The sequence below is a fragment of the Lissotriton helveticus genome, chromosome 5_1 (genome assembly GCF_964261635.1).
Source record: "Lissotriton helveticus chromosome 5_1, aLisHel1.1, whole genome shotgun sequence".
In the NCBI taxonomy this organism is placed as follows: domain Eukaryota; kingdom Metazoa; phylum Chordata; class Amphibia; order Caudata; family Salamandridae; genus Lissotriton; species Lissotriton helveticus.
The window spans coordinates 2042226900-2042249382 of NC_136065.1; the positions used below are offsets into that span (position 1 = coordinate 2042226900).

The 22483-nt window shown below is 39.8% G+C and overlaps 1 protein-coding gene across 11 annotated transcripts in view; it reads right to left on the reverse strand.

Annotated features, from left to right (window-relative positions):
- Positions 1-22483, reverse strand: part of TNXB (tenascin XB) — a 775055-nt gene that overhangs the window by 318182 nt on the left and 434390 nt on the right. For 10 of the 11 annotated variants that reach the window (XM_078645877.1, XM_078645868.1, XM_078645870.1 and 7 more), the window contains exons 6-7: positions 6964-7230; positions 659-3523 (exon numbers count right to left, since the gene is read on the reverse strand). In XM_078645877.1, coding sequence (XP_078502003.1) covers positions 659-3523; positions 6964-7230 — 3132 coding nt within the window. The remainder of the gene's footprint in view (positions 1-658; positions 3524-6963; positions 7231-22483) is intronic. The other variant, XM_078645878.1, reaches the window with a different exon arrangement.

A 22483-nucleotide genomic window follows, 5' to 3' on the forward strand; every position in this document is an offset into this window, starting at 1 on the left:
TCTTGGATGGGAAGTTATTGTTGCACTGAATGCAGGGCATCATGGCCCATCTGCCGCCAGAGAGCTGAAGAGGTCAGGCCATTAGCTGTGGACACCCTGAGGGGAAACATTGCATACATGCGTATTTCCACTTGCGTGCGTCTTGTGAGCAAGGTGAAGGGGTAGCTCAATATGGCAGAGGCACAGCAGTGCACTTGCCATAATGTGACTGCTCCTGTTTAGCGTTAGTGTCAATCCAAGATGGCAATACCCAACACAAGCACGTCTCCGACGCTTCCGAAAGCAGAACAGTGGCTGTTAAAGTGCAGAATAAGAAGAAGCGTGAGGGTGGGAGAAGAGTTTCACCCTTTCTATGATGTGAAAAGATCACAGTCATCAGCAAAAGCTCCGCCTCAATCACGAGCATCACCTTCTTTGCTCCATGTGTTAGTCTAAGAACAACAAGAAAACATGAAGAGTTAATGGTGGCAGTTCATAGCATCGAGGATCGCACGATGTTTGCCATCGAAGCTGTGGATGGACAGCTCCCCATCATTCTCCAAGAACAAGCAAAAAGCGTGCAGTGATGCGGCTTGGAGTATGTGTGAGCTTCCGGCATTTTAAATGCCTCAGGGATGAGCAGGATGTCATCCCAGTGAGAGAGGGAGAGAAATACTACCTGTTGAGGTTGAGGTGACGATGGAATACGACTTGGAAGACTGCCCCTTGAAGACCCCATGAAGGTCAATGCGATACGTCGCCCCGGGCGTCAACCCAGAGATCTTGGCCACATTGGCGTCACCAGGAAATACCAATCGATGACCTGTGGAGTCTGCCCTAATGTCTTTGTAGTAAATTACCACACTGTTGGAGTGGCCCTTGAGGCCGTCCAGAGACACCACAATGCTTGTTGGTAAACGGGTCACAACTTGAGGTCGGACATGCTTCTTGTGGTCCATTGTGGTCCTGTTAAGTGCTGTCTGCTCTACATGCAGGGCATCTCGAGATCTATAACTTTCTTCCTGCGAAACTGACGTGGTCTTGAGTAGTCTATTATTAGCTGTGTTGGCTTCCTTTCTGGTTTCCATAGTTGGTGGACCACCTGTTGTGTGTTTCTGTTGCCCTGCTCTTCTTGCAACTTTTGGCTTTCCATCTGAGTTTGAGTCTCCACCTGGCATTACTAAAGGGGTGACTCTAGTCCCCTGGGCTTTAACCCTACCACTGGACAGGGTGGGACGTGCTAAAGGCATTGTTACTCCAGGTGGAGTTTTTTCAGCCAAGCGATCATACACAATCTCTCTAACACTGTTTGGCTTCTTGTTTATTAGGTAGAGAAATATCGCCTTAGCCACTGACTTAATGGTTTGATTCTCTCGCAGGGGATAGGAGGTAGCCCTAAGGTAGCTTTCAAGTCTTTGCAGCAGGGTTCCATTGAATGGCGAGAGCTTTGCCGAGATGTTCTGAATCACGGTCTCTAACATGAGGTCATTTGTTGGAAGAAACTTTGTTCGTGAGCCCACTGAACTTGTTTGGTTGGAAAACTCCATTCTGATTTTTGAAGCAGTGGCAATCTCCCTTCCAGGACCCTTCTTGTCAAGTGTTGTTGGTCTTCCTACTGTCACTTCCTCATTCACTTTCTGATGTTTCTCTTTCTCAACAGCCTTCGTGATCATGCTCCCATCTTTTTTAAATGGATGCTTTTTTTCAGCTGCAGGCACTTTTTTGTCAACAACTTTGGTCACTGCTGTTGGCACCAAACTTCTCACTTTTGGGGTCGGTTTTGCGTCTGAGGAACTCTCTTTCCGTGTCCCTTGTTTAGTTACAGTTGATGTGACAACCCTTTCCTTCAAGGCACCAGGCTTTTTAGTGGGGGACACAACTTTGTAGGTATCTTCTACTTTCTTCAAACGTGTGATCTCCGTATTGCCGTTTGTGGCTGGCTTCTTTCCAACATCAGGCATTTGTTCTTTTCTGGCCACTGTTGATATGGTAGCTTTTTCATCCTTGGAGTGCGTAGGCCTTTTTTCCGGTAACATAACTTCTCGTGAATTTTCTCCTGTGATGAGAATCTCTCTCACTTTATCCTTTGAAATCTGGGATGGCATTTTGTCCTGGTGTCCTACTTTGGGCAATTGCTTTTCAGAAATCACTTTGGTCTTCTCTCTTTCTTCTGGTTTTGTTTCAGAGGATACCGTTTTTTCGGGTTGTTCCTTGGTAACAGTACCCAAGACCACTTTATTCTTTTTTGGAACGTAAGGCTTCGTAGTTGAGTATAAGTCTGTTTGATGTCCTGTCTTAGTTATATTAATAGCGATCACTCTTACTTTCTTATCGTATGGGATTCTTTTATCAGAGGACACAACCTCTAGAGACTCTTCACTGGGGGTAATGGAGGACAATTCGATTAGTGGCTTTTTAGTGGGTGAAATATCCTTTCTTGTTGTGTCTTTTGTCACCTGAGATATTTCATCTGTTAACATAATCTTTTTAGCACCTTCCCTTCCACTGACACTTGTAACAATGTTTTCTTTTTTAGTAAGTGGTGGAGGGCTCTTAGTAGGCCACATAACTTTTTGGAACTGATCTCCCGTAATCACGGTTGTTACAAACTTCCCATCTTTCGTGTGTAGTTTCCCATGGGTTGGCAATTTGTTTTTAGCTCCTTCCCTAGTGAGGACAGTAGTGATAACACTTTCTTCTCGGGTTACTGACGGTCTCTTAGTAGACATTCCTTTAGGGGACACTTCTTCAGTGAAACCAGTTGTAGGTACTCTTTCCACTGTGGTCAATGTAGATCTATCATCGACTGATACCTCTTTTTTTAACTCTTTTCTGGTGATTGCATTTGTAACCACTTTTTCCTCCTTCATACCTGTGGATCTTCTGCCAGTTGACACAACTGGTGAAGTTCCTTCTCCAGTCAACACTTTTTTCGCTACTCTTTCCTCTCTCAAAACCAAAGGTCTTCCACTGGAAGTTGGCACATGTGGAAGTTGTCCCCTTGTTTGGGGAGTTGTGTCCACTCTTTCCTCTTTGGTAAGCAAATGTTTTTCATTTGTTTGCACCACGTTTTTGTGTCTGGTAATGACAGTGGTTACCACTCTTCCCTTTTTGATGACAACTGGTTTTAGATTAGGGCCGCTGCTTTTGGGGGGTTCTTGTGTGGTACTGACTCCTGTAATCACTCGCTCCTCTTTGAACATTGATGAGTGTGTCTTGGGAGGCTTCACTTTCTGGCGTTCCCCTTCAGCGATAACCTTTGTGACTCCTAATTCCTCTTCACTGGTGGAAGGCCGCCTGCTGAGGAGCAGCACTTTCTGGCGTTCCTCTCCAGTGATGACTGTAGTGACGATTCTCTCTCCGTCAGTCAATTGTGGCCTTTGTTCAGGTGACTTGCCACCGGCTTGATCTGTCACCTTGACCTTGGGAGTTGGTGAGGACGGGGACAGCTTCTTTACCACCTGGCTATAGCCAGCGGTCTTTTCATCAGCAACACCCACCACCGTAGGCTCTTGTCTTGGTCCACCTGCACCATCCGCTGCAGCTAAGGTGAAAGTATGAGTGATTTTTAATCAGCGAAGAGAACAGGTAACTTGTCAACTTCTGCACTTACAGCCCTGACTGTTTCAATAAAGAACTGCAGCAGATTGCGAAACTGTAAAGTATCTTGCTAAGATGATATATGTTAAATCAATATATTTTACCGATCGAAATATAACATTTTAAATTAACATGCCCTTTTCTGTCATTATCAGTTGATGAGAGAGTGCATAGAGATGCAAACGATGTTGCGGTCTCTGAAAAAGAAAACTTGAAAAGTTAGTTGTGAATTTCAGAAAACAGTCTTAAGGGAGACACTTACATCTTTGGTACTAAACCACTGTAAATTGTACCTATTTTTTTCTTCTTTTCTAGAGCTTTGCTTATTCAAAGACACAAGGGATGCTTAAAAAATTAAACCAGCAATTCTGCCACCTCAGTGGTGGTAGTTAAAATGTGCCGTTGATTTGGCACTAGATCTTTGCGCTATACCTCCTAATATAAGGAGAGGAAATACCACGGAAAGAAGACTTGTATCAGATTAGATTCAACCTTTAATGAACGTTGATCCCTAAAACTCAAGGTCATTGTTGCAGCGAGATTGGGAAATATCGTTGTGATTCTGCTGACTCCTAACCAGATGGGCTAAGCCCCATGGGACAGGCCATTGTTGGGCTTGGCAAAGAGACGTCCTCCTACATCGATTCTTTTTCTGAAAAATCTTTTTCAAATTAATTACAATAAAAGCCATGTCCCTTTTCGTGTTGATCACTATCACAGTGGGTGAATACAAGGCAACTCTAGCCTCCCAAAATAATCTTTCAGGAGAAAGCTAACTTCTCTGTATAAGACTGCAAGAATGTTTTGAGTTTGATCATGCACCTGTCTGGAATGTTGGGAGTCAAAGAGAAAACTTTTGTACAATCCTGGTCCCTATTTTGCGCTATGGAATTCCTTTAGGGAGGCATTAGAACTATCAAAGTCTTGATGCAAGCACTTCTGTGAAAGAGTTCGGCCAAATTCCCCAAGGCCCAGTCGTGCACCCACAGGGGAACATATATGGGAAAGTTGCTGATATGATTCAAGGTTCCCTTTTGAGGTACCTATCTTAACCATAGCACTGTCCTATATCTGATATCATTCCCGTATATTACTACTTTGAGTCAAACGTTAATCACATTACAAAGACATTCTGATAGAAATCACCATTCCATCTCTCGAATAAAATGTGAGAATGTTGATGCCTACTCTGTTGAAGTGGCTAACTGTTGTGATTTAGTTCGTCTTTTCATCACTAACCTTCTGCCATCATGCTAGAGCCGACCACAGACTGGATTCTCAGGGCTATTTTGAAATCGTTCCCTCAACATTTTGCGGGACTTTGGGCTTGGAATTTCTGACATGCTAACGCTTTTGTTCTACACATTTAGGGTTGCAAATAAAAAGGGACCTCTTGTTAGTCTTGCCTAGAAAAATAAATAAACCATGAACTGATGGACCTCCTTAGCCTGGCCTCTCCTTTTCGGCAACCCTAACCACAGTTATGGTCAGTTTTCTCATTATTAGGACCCAGTGTTTGACTTACATCTGGATTTCCTTGTCGTGGGTTAGAAGGCCTTCCTGCTGAGAGAAATCAGAACATAATACATACTCGGTAGCTAGAAGCCAAAAAGGAAGATGGAGAAAATAATCAATGGGTTATAAGTGGCAGAAGACTGGCCTATGTAGAATTCAGGAGGTTCCCTTTAGTCCCGTTAGCCTGAACCTGACAAGTGACTGACATTTCCAGCTGTTCAGAGGCACTTGTCTGTTGGGAAACCCCTAAAATGTACCCACAGGCCAGAATCAGAAGAGAATCTCTAAATGCAAATCAAGCCACGTGATCTGTAAATTCAAATGTGCAGTCAGTAGTACTGTGCACAGAACACTAAAAGCGTCATAAAGTTTCTGGAAGCAGTGAGTGAGAGTGGGGTTACAGACAATGGTGCACACACATTTGCTGACCCTCGTCTGCTTGAAATCTCTCACATCTCTTCGGCTCTCCTATTTGCCCGCCAGTCTCTCCTGTACTTCTTCCCATATTTCTTCCTCTCATGCTCTCCTTCAGTCTTAACATTCTTTTGTAAGTCTACCATTTCAGACTCTTTGACATTCCAGTGTTTTTAGTTTTTGGGCTGTCTCTCTGTCCCCCCTTCTCTTTTCTGCTTCCACCTTCTGTTTCTGTTCTAATTGGCTCCTGGGTGCCCTTCTAATTCTTACGTCATAGCCTTACTTTCTCTCTTCTCCTACATCATAGTCTTTCTTTCTCTCCCTGTCAGCATGAATCTCGGTGTCTTATCCTCTTCCTTTCTCAATCTTTTGCTCCTTTAATGCCTCAATATAACATAACATAACGTTTATTTGTATAGCGCAGGTTCACCCAAGGGTATCTTGGCGCTGAATAACAGATGTTTATTGTTACCCAACTCAATGGCATATATATATATATATATATATATATATTATATATATATATATATATATATATATATATATATATATATATATATATATATATATATATATATATTTATACCTCTTTATGTTCTCCTTCCACTCTTCCCTTTAACTTACCCTGTTTCTCTTACTTCATCATCTCTGTCCCTCGTACATCTCTTCTCCTACCTATGCAAGAGCTTTACATTTTCCTTCTTTTTCTCACGTTCTGTCTGTTACCTTTCTCATCTGCCTTCATTCTCTTCCAGACGATTCTCTCGCTCCCATCTCTAACCCCTTCCATTTCTTACTCACTTTCTGTCTCCTTCCTCTTTTAAATGCTCCTTCTTCCCTAACACTTTCTCTAACTTTCATCTATACCCACTCAAGATCTTTCTTTTTATCATGAAAACCTGTTTCCCCTTTCCCGCCGTTGTCCTTTCTGTTCTGTTTGTTTTTGCTTTTAACCTGTGCCGCTACTCTGGCCTACATTTAGGGAGCCCTGTATCTGAGCCTCCAATCTCAACCATAGACACATCCAGATAAACAGAATTTGAAGAGTCTTCTTTCCTCTATCCGCCCTCCTTAGGGCCAGTAACTATGCTCTCCTGGTTTGGGCCGCAGAGAGAAGCCGAGGACAACAGATCAACAGAGGTGGCAGCAACCACAACTAGTGCTGGAGTTTTATGGCCTGGCTGTGACAGGCCAAAGTGACCCTTCATCAGAAATATGGGCTCTCCTTTCAATGTCCCTGTGAAGCCAGTAGACAAGAAAAAGAACTGTTAATGTAGATGGATTCGAGTGGTCCAATGCTGTGAAGAAAGGGAAGACGTTAAGTTTTGCAATGCATGTTACCCCTGGATCACCCCCAAAAGATAACTAGAAGACGCTTGCTGGGTTTATGTACAGGAACTTCTGATATTGCCTTTGGATCGGCCTGCCATGCAGGTCTCTCGGTACTGAACCTACCAGTTGAGGCTGTAGTGGAGGCAGGCATGCTGGACTCGCTCCCTCTCTCTGCCGTCACCGTCACGGCATACTCGGTTCCACTATCGAGCTCCATGAGTGTGACGGCTTCCTTCCTTCCTGCCGGGACCGTGAGCTGACGGGCCACTCCAGCTTCTGACGCATAGGTTACCAGGTAGCGGTCAACAGTGGCCACTGGCCTATCCCAGTGCAGTGTGATTGACGCCTGTGTCACCTCAGTCACCTTGAGGTTCTTGGGCCCATCGATCCCTGAAGATAGAAGACAAAGCAAAACATGTCACGCGTCATCCCCACGAGGAACATTCACATTCAAATTTTCACGGTGAGCCTCCTGGGGTCATTAGTTTCTCGTCTCTTCATTTTCTACAGCCCATCTGCCTCAGTCTCACGCCCAGGCATGTTTCTTGTTCTCAGTGTTGCTTGTTTTTATGCAGTCTTTGGGACTTAGGAGACAGCAGGATTCCAAAGAAAGTAGAGGGCAGGATGTTCTGTAAAGTATGAAAACTCTCTACCTCATATTTAGTGGCAAAGTTGAGACAAGGCCTCATGGTATGGGTATGTTGAGATGTGAAGCATTGATCCAGTGTTAAGACTGACCATTGGTCTAGTGGCTAGGTTGAAAGGTGGTCTAGTGGTTTTAATTTCAGTAGAGAAAATACAGCTGCTGAGTCAATAAACATGTAAAAGAAAAGACATTCTTAATCCTAGGGCATTGCTATAAAATTATTGTTTCGTGGATCATGAGATATAAATGTTCTAATTAGTCTGAGGGTTGAATCAATAATGCAGTTGGTGTCCTATTGTACGACGCATGTCATACAATGACCGTATCCAAGGCTTTCACAAAAAATAATACTAATTTGCATACAAATATGTAGATTTCATATTAGATTACATGAAGTCTTAGAAAAGGGTTTGCCTAAACATTAGTGAAAGTTTTAATGCTTGCTGCAACATAAAAGTTTCTTTCAATAGAAAAGAAGAAAATGATGGCTAATTCTCCAACAATACCTGTTATATCTCCACTTCATAAAGTCACTTGCTTGAATCTTTCCCTTATGTCGAACTGGGAGACCCAGGGAAACCTTCAGATAGCTTAATCCGTCATCAAAGGTCTGAAAAGGCTAAACACTTCGAAAGACCCAGACTACAGCCAGTTTATATCCCCAGCATCTGAAAAAGTACCCGAGGAATCAGTCTTTTCAAATGGCACAATGCAAGAACTGCAGCTGCACTAGGATGGTATTGCATGATCTTCAAGATACAGAGGGGCATATTATCAACAAATAGCGATATTTATTGCTAAGTAAGCTTAGCGGCAATATTTTTAATGCCGCGCATCACCGGATTTTATCGCTGAGATAACGTGCTATTAGCAACGTTTATCTCAAAAGCGATAAAATTCCAGGCGATAGCGGCAAAATCTATATTTCCTTTACCCTGACTATAAAGCCAGGGAATAACATAACACGTGTGTTTGTAAAGTACACGTTCGCCCAGAAGGGTATCTTGGTGTTGAATAAAAGATGTTTATAGTTACCCAACTCAATGGTACTCATTTTTATCAACTTCCGATGAATGAAAGGCTGAGTGGACCCGCCGGGATTTGAATCTGTGACAAGGAGGTGGAACACAGACGCCTAAAGAGGATGCATTAGTCCACTGAGCCACCAGACTCGGCTAATGCCAATATTGCCGCACATTTTCAGCCAAAAGCCTTAAGGATATGGAGGGCAGGCTGCTCCCCTGGCTCCAGAAGAAGGCTGCCTCGACTCAGGGTCTGAACCGGAGGGGAAAGCCCAGAATATGTGGGTATCAACAAAATCCCTACCATCCAGCATTACCATACCTCTCCCAATAAAAATGGTTCCTTAATTGTGTGGTTGGGCCTATTGTCCAATTGTCCTTGACACGAGTGGATGAAAACTGTGACCATATGAAGACAATGTGCTCTTTGCATGTTGCCTGGTTTGGTTGGTTCCTGAAACAGAGCTGAAACATGCCCTATGCCTTTTGGCCTCTGCAGTGGCCCAAGGAATAGATTTATGGATTTCTAGGAGGAGATATTTCCTTGTCAATCATCTATTTACTCCTTCTGCCTCAAACCCCAACTGAGTGAGTGCAGCTGCTAACCTTTCCCCTTGTGTCATACAGTAGGCCAACAAATAGCCCTCAATTTGTCTCCGCTTACTTACATCACTTCTCTCTTTCATAATCTAGTTAATTAAATATATAGATTTCAGTGCTGAACTCATTTACATTATTGTTTGCTTTTATCAGTTTCAACCTTTGTTTCTTTATTTTTGGGTCCCCTACAGTTCTGGTGTTTCAATTCAATGTGGAGAACCCTTATCTCCCATTGTTTTTATTTTTTTCATTACTTTTATAGTATTGAGCACAAGCATGCAACCCACACTGTTTCTCACATACGGCTCGCCTACCAAATATAATTCTTTCACACAAAAATCGGAGCGATAGTGGCCTCTAGGGGGGAGTGGTGTTCACGGTGTCTTCACCTGACCGGGAGTGGAGCTCACAGTGTCTTCACCTGACTGGCTGAAGTTTGTGTCTTTTTGAAAATAATTTATAAAATAATAATGTGGCTAAGTTTAAAGACTTCCAGGCTACTCTTAAAATTGTACTTTTATTCTATAAGTTCTGAGGAACTCCCTACTCAATTACGCAATGAGGAAGATGCAAGCATGTGCATCTGTGAAAGAGCGGATTTCATTCGTTAAGTTTGTCATAAATGGAAATGGTCTAACTTCAGTGGGGTCTAACTATCTATACCCATGTAAATTCGGGAAATATAAGGCAAAGTGGACAACTACACCAATGAATCAACTTAAGTAAATATACCAAGAAAACAATAATTATAAGAAAGGATACCAAAAATTTATTTGTACCTCCCAATTGGGTTACAATCTAAAACACAATCAAACACAAATTAAAAAGGTTAAAAAACAACCACCATCGGTGGCATTACAATGAAATTTCCAAGCAGTCAAAGTTAAAACAGTCGACACGGCGTTTCGGTGCTTTTTGGTTCTTGACACCTTCTTCAGGACATTAAAAACATTTGACTCCGTATCTACAAATTAGAAAAATATTTTCAGTATTTTATGCAATATTTACGTCAACCCACTTGCCTTACAAATACTTATTAATAACTTAAATCCTGGCCTATTCTAGCATATACTAATAGCTCTTTGTTTTATACTACTGAAGCTTTAGACAGTTTAATTATAAGTAACTCACTGAGTGTTAAAATTTGGTAGATTGTATCAATGACATAATGCTTCGATATACAGTTTGCCGGTTCCCTTTGCAGATTGGGACAATAAAGTGGGTCTCATACCTGTAATTTTAACAGAACTTCTTTAGAAGCGTTTCAAATGGCTTCCAAAGACTGTTACGACTTTCTCAGGATTTTCATATTTCCCTTGGTCTATATAAATACAACAAATATAGAAGGGCTCAGTATCTGGGTTTATCTGCTCTCTCATATGTCTGCAACCATTATTGATAGTATGAAATTACCTCTGACCACAGAGCTAGAATCTTCTGTGCGCACGGAGGGGCCACCGTCAGTTGTGGAGGGGAAATAATTTTCCTAGATCTTTAGACCTGGGTGTATAAAGGTCATATTTATCTGCAGTGTTCTTTGGTAATGTTGAGAACTCACTACATACCGTTAATGATTTAACCACTACAATCTCATAGTATACTGACCTGGTTATATGTAGAGAGGTTCTTATTATGCTCTATGCTTTATTGGCATAATATAAATTTTGATGATTCTTAAGATCTTCTCTTCATTGATGGAAGAAGAAATCTGTGAACAATATAGTAGTCTTAGGTGGGAAACTAAACAGAGGTGCAAGTTCATTCAGGCATAATATGGGTGAAAGGACTAATCTGTTCACTTAAATGGAGTGGTATAGATTACAACAAAAAAACCTTTACCTTTTGTGACTTGAGTTTAACAGTAATGGTTAACAGATATTTACTGCCTTTAACGTAAAATATTTGTTTATAAGTTGCACCCGGTTTACTCGTTACACAGAACATACTATCCGGCGAAATCCATGACTTTAATAATGCCAAGATTCGCGAAATTCTAAAAAACGGGCGGGGGTTTTAGCTCCCATCTATCTCCCGCTTTCACAGGTATTGCTCGGAATTCTAAAACAACGGGCGGGGGTTTTAACTCCCATCTATCTATCGCTTTTACAGGTATTGCTCACCTTGTGATAAAGTTGCGGCCTCCCTGCTCCTCCGTGCTCGCGTCTTCATGGGGATTCGAAGAGTGGCTTGAACTAATTATGGCTCTTGTTTATATGCTAACGCTTCCTCTTGTCGCCCGGAAGTAGTACCCTATGGATTTTGGAAATACGGATTTGGACAGAGCTTGCTACTCCCTAAATTATTTTGGAGACTCGTATGTGCTGTCTGGCATATTTCAAACAGCATATATATCTCTTTTATCTATTTAGAAAATAAATAACGGGCACTAGCCCGGAAGTAGATCCCGACATCGTGAATTCAGGAAATGTTATTTATCTATAATTTGTGGCTTCTAATAAAAAGGGGTTTAAATATCTTTTTTACGGAATTCTACTTGGGTCATGATATGCTCAATACCGGTTATCTACATTGTTAATTTTTGGCGAGTTATGTTTACGTCGGCCATCTTGGATTGGGCACAGTTCCAGAAGCTAGTAATCGAATACAGTTTGAACAAATACAACTGATACTGAATGTCCTTCAGTTATTTATACTTTGTAATTGCATTAATCTTACACATTATTATGTGATCATGCCTCTATTCTTGTATCTTCTGTTTAGTTATACATATAAAAAATGATCAACCTGCTTGATAAGTAATAAAGATACATATCGCCATAAAGCCTACTTTCTAATCTATATGTAGATACTCATTACATCCTATTAGTAATAAACATTATTGTGCACAGATGTCAATTCGCTACTGTATATCACTACAAAGGTTTACAAACGAAGTATGTACACAGATACACAATGTTCAGATTTAAGCATCGTTATACATTTGTGCTGGTCTTATCATTTAAGCTGTTTGATTTAGCTATAAAAAACAGATACACAGAAATGATAATTGAAAAAACATAGCATCATAAGGTATACTCCATACTGTGTCTCTCGGTGCACATATCGTGATGTTAATAATCAACATTGGTATGCAAATATATTGGTTCACTAATAAAATATTTTTGGTCTGTTTCTTTTCTGTATCTCAAACTAGAGAGTCCAAAAGGATGGAGGCCTTTATACCATTTTACATTCATAATGCCTCGAAATATGGACAATACTCAATCAAGGGAATAGGATATACAGTCCAGAGAGTAGTAGCTTGGATTACTTTTACATTCATAAAATTAATCTCTCCCATTCCTCTCTGTTATTTAACCCGGTACGGAAGGTATTAAATAGAAACATATAGAATTGTTCTCTTTTTTTACGTTTATTGTCCATATTTCCACCTCTGGTATTGTGTGATATTACTTCAACAACACACCATTTTAAATCATCTATTTTGTGGTTGTGTGTTAGCCAATGTTCTACTAATGGAGCAGATCTCTTTTTTGTTCTGATTCCTGATTCGTGTTCTGTTATTCTAGTTTTTATTTCCCTAGCCGTTTCTCCAATGTAAGCTATGTTACACGGGCACTTGATCATGTAGATCAAATTTTTTGTTCTACAGTTTACAAAGTTTCTTAACTTGTGTTCTACTCCATTGTACGATATTACATTGCCTTTGATAAGTGATGTGCAGTTTAAGCACATGTTACAAGTAAAATTACCAACTGGTAGAGGGGTATTATTGATGGTGTTTTGGGTGATCCGTGTATTTTCTCTAAAAGTGTGTACCAGGCAATTTTTAATGGTTCTGTTCCTACGGAAACTAAACATCGGTTTAGGAATATTCTCTCCAGGTCTTTCGTTCAGTAATGACCTGTTCCGGTTTATGATGTTTTTGATTTTATTACTGGCTACACTGAAGTTGGTTACAAAGATTAGTCTATCTTTGGTGTTATCATTTCTTATGGTGGTTTGATCCCTATCTTTGTTTTTATCAAAGAGGGCCTCTCTGTTGTAATATTTTGCGTGTTTATACGCACGTTTGATCAAGTTTTTGGGATAACCTCTGTTCCTAAGTTTGGCAGATAAGACATCAGCATGTTTGTTATAGTCCTGTATATTAGTACAATTACGTCTTATACGTAAGTATTGTCCAAACGGAATGTTGTTCTTTTGGCTACTAGGGTGGTTACTCTTGTAATGTAACAAAGTGTTACGATCGGTTGGTTTGGTGTAAAGGTCAACCCCTAGGACACCATTTTCTGCTCTAATCCTGATGTCCAGAAATTCTATTGCATCTTTGTCAAGGTTGGACGTAAATTTTAAATTTTTGTCGCCCAGATTTAGCCAATCAATGAATTCGTTGAGCGAATCCTTGGTGCCGGTCCATATAAAGAAAATATCGTCGATGTATCTCGACCAACAGGTGATATTTTCACTAAATGGAGCTATATTATTAAAAATATGTTTTTCCTCGAAGGCTGCCACGTATAAACAAGCCAGACTTGGGGCACAGGTGGCCCCCATGCTGGTCCCTTTTATTTGCTTGTAAAAATTATTTTTAAATAAAAAAATATTGTTATTTAAAATAATTTCAGCACATTCCAAGATGAATATTGCATGTTGATCTAAGTCATCTGCCTCATTTTTAAGGAGGCCCTCTAACATCATGATGGTGTCATCCTGTGGGATGTTTGTATAGAGGGCCTCTATATCCAGTGTTACCAACCATTGTGTATTACAATCGTATGGTAAACCTTCAATTTTTTCGATCATGAATGTTGTATCCTTTATGTATGCCTTCTGTTTGGTTACTATGGGTTGAAGAAACTTATCTATATATTTACTTAAGGGTTCTGTGATAGAATTAATGGATGACACAATAGGTCTCATTGGTGGGTCGATTATGCTTTTATGGACTTTGGGGAGCCCATAAAGGGCAGGAATGATTGGTGACTCATTTTTCAGGAATTTATATTCGTCTATGCAGATTACCTCGTCTTCTTTGGCAAAATCAAGAAGTGTATTAACCTTCTGAATCAAGGCGTTCCATTCTGCTCTATTAGAAGAACAGTAGTGTTCAGTATTATTGAGAAGAGTCATTATTCTTTTTTCATAGTCTTCGGTATTCATTACAATAATACTACCTCCCTTATCTCCGGGCTTAATAGTTAAAAGATCATTGTTTTCAAGGTTTTTCAGCGCTACTCTTTCATCTGGACTTAGATTGTTTATACCTACTAGTGGGTGCGTCAGAAGTTCTGAAATGTTACTTTCCACTACTCTTTTAAACAAATCCACTTGTTTGTTAACCATCCCAATATTGGGTGTCCAGGTCGATCTGGGTTTTAGACCCGATTTGTTAGTAGGGCCATCTTTTGCAGGTTTGTCTCTAAAGAAGTCTTGTAATCTGATTTTTCTAAAAAATCCCTGAAGATCCCTTTCTAAGTTGTATTTATTAACACGGGTACTGATGGCAAAACCTAAACCTTTCTCGAGGACTTCTTTTTCTATCTTAGTTAGAGTAACATCAGAGATATTTATTATTGATGCTTTCTGATTTAGTCCCACTTTGGTTGGCTCCTCGTGTAATATCTCCTCTGTTGTTGAGGTTGAGGGAAAAACTTCCCTCTCCCATTGCCTCTCGGGCGGTTGTGGTGGTTTTGGTTGTTCCCTCGACCCCGTTGGCCTAAAAAAGGTAGAGACTCTCTATTTGGGGTTGAGGTAGATTCTCCTGTCCTATTTTTATCTGTAGTTTTATCTTGTTCGGAGTCTGTACTAGTATACGATGAGTCCAAAAAGGACACTCGTTTTTTGGGGTATGTTCTCCAAGGTTGTTGCCACTGATTTCTAGTGGGGACATTTTCTCTAGGACGGTCAAAAAAGTCTTTTTGGGTATAAGGATAAACAGTCTCAGTGTTGTAATTAGAGACATCTTTGTTGAATTTATTAGTTTTTTTACCAAATAAATAATCCCTATAGCCAGAAACGTCCCTTTGAATGTCCTCTAATTTTGTCTTAGCGTCTTCAAGAATGGAAGTGTCTAATTTGGCTTCCAACTCTGCTATCTCTTTTCTTTCTATAATCAATATGGAATTAGCCGTTTCGATTATCAGCAACATCCAGTCCCTGCTGCATCTGTTGGCAATCAGGGTCCAGTTTTCTATAAACCCTGCTTGGCGTATAAACACCCCTGGTTAATTTTTAACCTGCAGGCCATTGGGGATTATGCCTTTTTTCAGGTAATCAATCAAAAAATCAGCGTGTAATTCTGTACGCACTAATTTCTTTTTGTTGTTCCACAATTCACGCCATCTCTCCTCATCATTATTGGTGTTCGTAATGGAAGTATAATTTTTAGATGTGCCATTTACAATTTTATTGAATTCTTCTTCTGAGAATCCTTTGGTTTTTAAAGTGTCCATTTGTGAGGATTTGGTACACTATGTGGGATTATGCCCTGAAAAACGGCATAATTATGGAAAAAGGCATAATCCCCAATGGCCTGCAGGTTAAAAATGAACCAGGGGTGTTTATACGCCACGCAGGGTTTATAGAAAACTGGACCCGGATTGCCAACAGATGCAGCAGGGACTGGATGTTGCTGATAATCGAAACGGCTAATTCCATATTGATTATAGAAAGAAAAGAGATAGCAGAGTTGGAAGCAAAATTAGACACTTCCATTCTTGAAGACGCTAAGAAAAAATTAGAGGACATTCAAAGGGACGTTTCTGGCTATAGGGATTATTTATTTGGTAAAAAAACTAATAAATTCAACAAAGATGTCTCTAATTACAACACTGAGACTGTTTATCCTTATACCCAAAAAGACTTTTTTGACCGTTCTAGAGAAAATTTCCCCACTAGAAATCAGTGGCAACAACCTTGGAGAACATACCCCAAAAAACGAGTGTCCTTTTTGGACTCATCGTATACTAGTACAGACTCCGAACAAGATAAAACTACAGATAAAAATAGGACAGGAGAATCTACCTCAACCCCAAATAGAGAGTCTCTACCTTTTTTAGGCCAACGGGGTCGAGGGAACAACCAAAACCACCACAACCGCCCGAGAGGCAATGGGAGAGGGAAGTTTTTCCCTCAACCTCAACAACAGAGGAGATATTACACGAGGAGCCAACCAAAGTGGGACTAAATCAGAAAGCATCAATAATAAATATCTCTGATGTTACTCTAACTAAGATAGAAAAAGAAGTCCTCGAGAAAGGTTTAGGTTTTGCCATCAGTACCCTTGTTAATAAATACAACTTAGAAAGGGATCTTCAGGGATTTTTTAGAAAAATCAGATTACAAGACTTCTTTAGAGACAAACCTGCAAAAGATGGCCCTACTAACAAATCGGGTCTAAAACCCAGATCGACCTGGACACCCAATATTGGGATGGTTAACAAACAAGTGGATTTGTTTGAAAGAGTAGTGGAAAGTAACATTTCAGAACTTCTGACGCACCCACTAGTAGGTATAAACAATCTAAGTCCAGATGAAAGAGTAGCGCTGAAAAACCTTGAAAACAATGATCTTTTAACTATTAAGCCCGGAGATAAGGGAGGCAGTATTATTGTAATGAATACCGAAGACTATGAAAAAAGAATAATGACTCTTCTCAATAATACTGAACACTACTGTTCTTCTAATAGAGCAGAATGGAACGCCTTGATTCAGAAGGTTAATACACTTCTTGATTTTGCCAAAGAAGACGAGGTAATCTGCATAGACGAATATAAATTCCTGAAAAATGAGTCACCAATCATTCCTGCCCTTTATGGGCTCCCCAAAGTCCATAAAAGCATAATCGACCCACCAATGAGACCTATTGTGTCATCCATTAATTCTATCACAGAACCCTTAAGTAAATATATAGATAAGTTTCTTCAACCCATAGTAACCAAACAGAAGGCATACATAAAGGATACAACATTCATGATCGAAAAAATTGAAGGTTTACCATACGATTGTAATACACAATGGTTGGTAACACTGGATATAGAGGCCCTCTATACAAACATCCCACAGGATGACACCATCATGATGTTAGAGGGCCTCCTTAAAAATGAGACAGATGACTTAGATCAACATGCAACATTCATCTTGGAATGTGCTGAAATTATTTTAAAAAACAATATTTTTTTATTTAAAAATAATTTTTACAAGCAAATAAAAGGGACCAGCATGGGGGCCACCTGTGCCCCAAGTCTGGCTTGTTTATACGTGGCAGCCTTCGAGGAAAAACATATTTTTAATAATATAGCTCCATTTAGTGAAAATATCACCTGTTGGTCGAGATACATCGACGATATTTTCTTTATATGGACCGGCACCAAGGATTCGCTCAACAAATTCATTGATTGGCTAAATCTGGGCGACAAAAATTTTAAATTTACGTCCAACCTTGACAAAGATGCAATAGAATTTCTGGACATCATGATTAGAGCAGAAAATGGTGTCCTAGGGGTTGACCTTTACACCAAACCAACCGATCGTAACACTTTGTTACATTACAAGAGTAACCACCCTAGTAGCCAAAAGAACAACATTCCGTTTGGACAATACTTACGTATAAGACGTAATTGTACTAATATACAGGACTATAACAAACATGCTGATGTCTTATCTGCCAAACTTAGGAACAGAGGTTATCCCAAAAACTTGATCAAACGTGCGTATAAACGCGCAAAATATTACAACAGAGAGGCCCTCTTTGATAAAAACAAAGATAGGGATCAAAGCACCATAAGAAATGATAACACCAAAGATAGACTAATCTTTGTAACCAACTTCAGTGTAGCCAGTAATAAAATCAAAAACATCATAAACCGGAACTGGTCATTACTGAACGAAAGACCTGGAGAGAATATTCCTAAACCGATGTTTAGTTTCCGTAGGAACAGAACCATTAAAAATTGCCTGGTACACACTTTTAGAGAAAATACACGGATCACCCAAAACACCATCAATAATACCCCTCTACCAGTTGGTAATTTTACTTGTAACATGTGCTTAAACTGCACATCACTTATCAAAGGCAATGTAATATCGTACAATGGAGTAGAACACAAGTTAAGAAACTTTGTAAACTGTAGAACAAAAAATTTGATCTACATGATCAAGTGCCCGTGTAACAAAGCTTACATTGGAGAAACGGCTAGGGAAATAAAAACTAGAATAACAGAACACAAATCAGCAATCAGAACAAAAAAGAGATCTGCTCCATTAGTAGAACATTGGCTAACACACAACCACAAAATAGATGATTTAAAATGGTGTGTTGTTGAAGTAATATCACACAATACCAGAGGTGGAAATATGGACAATAAACGTAAAAAAAGAGAACAATTCTATATGTCTCTATTTAATACCTTCCGTACCGGGTTAAATAACAGAGAGGAATGGGAGAGATTAATTTTATGAATGTAAAAGTAATCCAAGCTACTACTCTCTGGACTGTATATCCTATTCCCTTGATTGAGTATTGTCCATATTTCGAGGCATTATGAATGTAAAATGGTATAAAGGCCTCCATCCTTTTGGACTCTCTAGTTTGAGATACAGAAAAGAAACAGACCAAAAATATTTTATTAGTGAACCAATATATTTGCATACCAATGTTGATTATTAACATCACGATATGTGCACCGAGAGACACAGTATGAAGTATACCTTATGATGCTATGTTTTTTCAATTATCATTTCTGTGTATCTGTTTTTTATAGCTAAATCAAACAGCTTAAATGATAAGACCAGCACAAATGTATAACGATGCTTAAATCTGAACATTGTGTAACTGTGTACATACTTCATTTGTAAACCTTTGTAGTGATATACAGTAGCGAATTGACATCTGTGCACAATAATGTTTATTACTAATAGGATGTAATGAGTATCTACATATAGATTAGAAAGTAGGCTTTATGGCGATATGTATCTTTATTACTTATCAAGCAGGTTGATCATTTTTTATATGTATAACTAAACAGAAGATACAAGAATAGAGGCATGATCACATAATAATGTGTAAGATTAATGCAATTACAAAGTATAAATAACTGAAGGACATTCAGTATCAGTTGTATTTGTTCAAACTGTATTCGATTACTAGCTTCTGGAACTGTGCCCAATCCAAGATGGCCGACGTAAACATAACTCGCCAAAAATTAACAATGTAGATAACCGGTATTGAGCATATCATGACCCAAGTAGAATTCCGTAAAAAAGATATTTAAACCCCTTTTTATTAGAAGCCACAAATTATAGATAAATAACATTTCCTGAATTCACGATGTCGGGATCTACTTCCGTGCTAGTGCCCGTTATTTATTTTCTAAATAGATAAAAGAGATATATATGCTGTTTGAAATATGCCAGACAGCACATACGAGTCTCCAAAATAATTTAAGGAGTAGCAAGCTCTGTCCAAATCCGTATTTCCAAAATCCATAGGGTACTACTTCCGGGTGACAAGAGGAAGCGTTAGCATATAAACAAGAGCCATAATTAGTTCAAGCCACTCTTCGAATCCCCATGAAGACGCGAGCACGGAGGAGCAGGGAGGCCGCAACTTTATCACAAGGTGAGCAATACCTGTAAAAGCGATAGATAGATGGGAGTTAAAACCCCCGCCCGTTGTTTTAGAATTCCGAGCAATACCTGTGAAAGCGGGAGATAGATGGGAGCTAAAACCCCCGCCCGTTTTTTAGAATTTCGCGAATCTTGGCATTATTAAAGTCATGGATTTCGCCGGATAGTATGTTCTGTGTAACGAGTAAACCGGGTGCAACTTATAAACAAATATTTTACGTTAAAGGCAGTAAATATCTGTTAACCATTACTGTTAAACTCAAGTCACAAATGGTAAAGGGTTTTTTTTTGTAATCTATACCACTCCATTTAAGTGAACAGATTAGTCCTTTCACCCATATTATGCCTGAATGAACTTGCACCTCTGTTTAGTTTCCCACCTAAGACTACTATATTGTTCACAGATTTCTTCTTCCATCAATGAAGAGAAGATCTTAAGAATCATCAAAATTTATATTATGCCAATAAAGCATAGAGCATAATAAGAACCTCTCTACATATAACCAGGTCAGTATACTATGAGATTGTAGTGGTTAAATCATTAACGGTATGTAGTGAGTTCTCAACATTACCAAAGAACACTGCAGATAAATATGACCTTTATACACCCAGGTCTAAAGAGCTAGGAAAATTATTTCCCCTCCACAACTGACGGTGGCCCCTCCGTGCGCACAGAAGATTCTAGCTCTGGGGATCCGAGGTAATTTCATACTATCAATAATGGTTGCAGACATATGAGTGAGCAGATAAACCCAGATACTGAGCCCTTCTATATTTGTTGTATTTATATAGACCAAGGGAAATATGAAAATCCTGAGAAAGTCGTAACAGTCTTTGGAAGCCATTTGAAACGCTTCTAAAGAAGTTCTGTTAAAATTACAGGTATGAGACCCACTTTATTGTCCCAATCTGCAAAGGGAACCGGCAAACTGTATATCGAAGCATTATGTCATTGATACAATCTACCAAATTTTAACACTCAGTGAGTTACTTATAATTGAACTGTCTAAAGCTTCAGTAGTATAAAACAAAGAGCTATTAGTATATGCTAGAATAGGCCAGGATTTAAGTTATTAATAAGTATTTGTAAGGCAAGTGGGTTGACGTAAATATTGCATAAAATACTGAAAATATTTTTCTAATTTGTAGATACGGAGTCAAATGTTTTTAATGTCCTGAAGAAGGTGTCAAGAACCAAAAAGCACCGAAACGCCGCGTCGACTGTTTTAACTTTGACTGCTTGGAAATTTCATTGTAATGCCACCGATGGTGGTTGTTTTTTAACCTTTTTAATTTGTGTTTGATTGTGTTTTAGATTGTAACCCAATTGGGAGGTACAAATAAATGTTTGGTATCCTTTCTTATAATTATTGTTTTCTTGGTATATTTACTTAAGTTGATTCATTGGTGTAGTTGTCCACTTTGCCTTATATTTCCCGAATTTACATGGGTATAGATAGTTAGACCCCACTGAAGTTAGACCATTTCCATTTATGACAAAATTAACGAATGAAATCCGCTTTCCATACAACAGGGATACAAAATTTCTTTTGGTTGTGATTACCCCCCTCCCTGTAATACATTTCAGGGGTACCTCCTTGTGTTAATAATTGCATCTGTGAAAGAGCCCAGCACAGGAGAAGTATAGAGACAGGTAACTAACTTTTTGTTTTGCTTTTCTTGGTGCCTCTTTCACACGGGTTCACTGCAGATACAGATCACAGCTGTTGGCCCCCTTCAGTCAGTGCCTGAGCTTTGGGAGAGAGAAAGATTCCTTGCATGTCTCTGGTGAGCATGCACCTCTGCCTCGATAACATCCTAGCTAGCTGTATTTTTTTAGAACCCTGCCTCAGAACACACAACGATCATGCTTGTACTGGAAGTTTTTGTGTGACGCAGATTGAGACCAAGAGTGGGACCCTGAGGTCTGGGCAGGCATCCCATGTGCACTCTCCTTATTGAACGTGACTACCGCAAGCTTGCCGGGGTGTATAGGACTGACTGTGTTGTCAGCTTAAGTGTTTCTGGTGGCAAAATCGTCCTTTTTAACTGTCCCTGCTGGGGGAAATTACCTACTGGCGTCTCCCAACTTTTTAAAGAGGTCTGCCAGTCTTATGTAGTTTATCCTTTGCCCATCCTTGTGGGATATGGATGTTACATGGGTTAATCGGTCTGCTTGGGTAGAGAATGCATGTGTGTGACACCGATCGATATAGCCATACTAAAATCTATTTTGCATTTACTGTCTCTCACTGGTACCTAAGATGGAGGGCTGGAGAGAGCCCATACAGCAGATGTACACTGCAGGCCTTCTTCAGGACATTCCAGGGATCCTTTGTAGTAGGTGAGACTTTTTGTGTGCTGAGGTGAGGAGACATAGGACCCTTTTGAAGCCTAGGAAGGAGTCAACAAACTTCTGAGAAGGGGCATTCAGAGAGCCCTACAATAAAACAAGAAAGGAGCTGAATAGGTGGGAGACTATGATGGCTGATGTAGTCCTCTAAAGATCTGCACCACAAATAATGACGGGTGAGGCCCAGATGACCCAAGTGCACCTAGAGCACATACTGTACTAAGGAAGTGCCTGAGGTTGATTCCTTTCCTGAAGAATCACAAAGTGCTTAATGGAAGGTGGTATCTAGAAGCAAGAGAAACCCATCATATTAGGCCTGTGCACAGGAGTTTCACCAGTCTGAGCTCTGCACAGAGTGGAAGCGGCCACTCATGTTCACAGATGAGGACGCCCATGTTGCCTGACTTATTGCAACCAAGCTGGGTTTTGAGC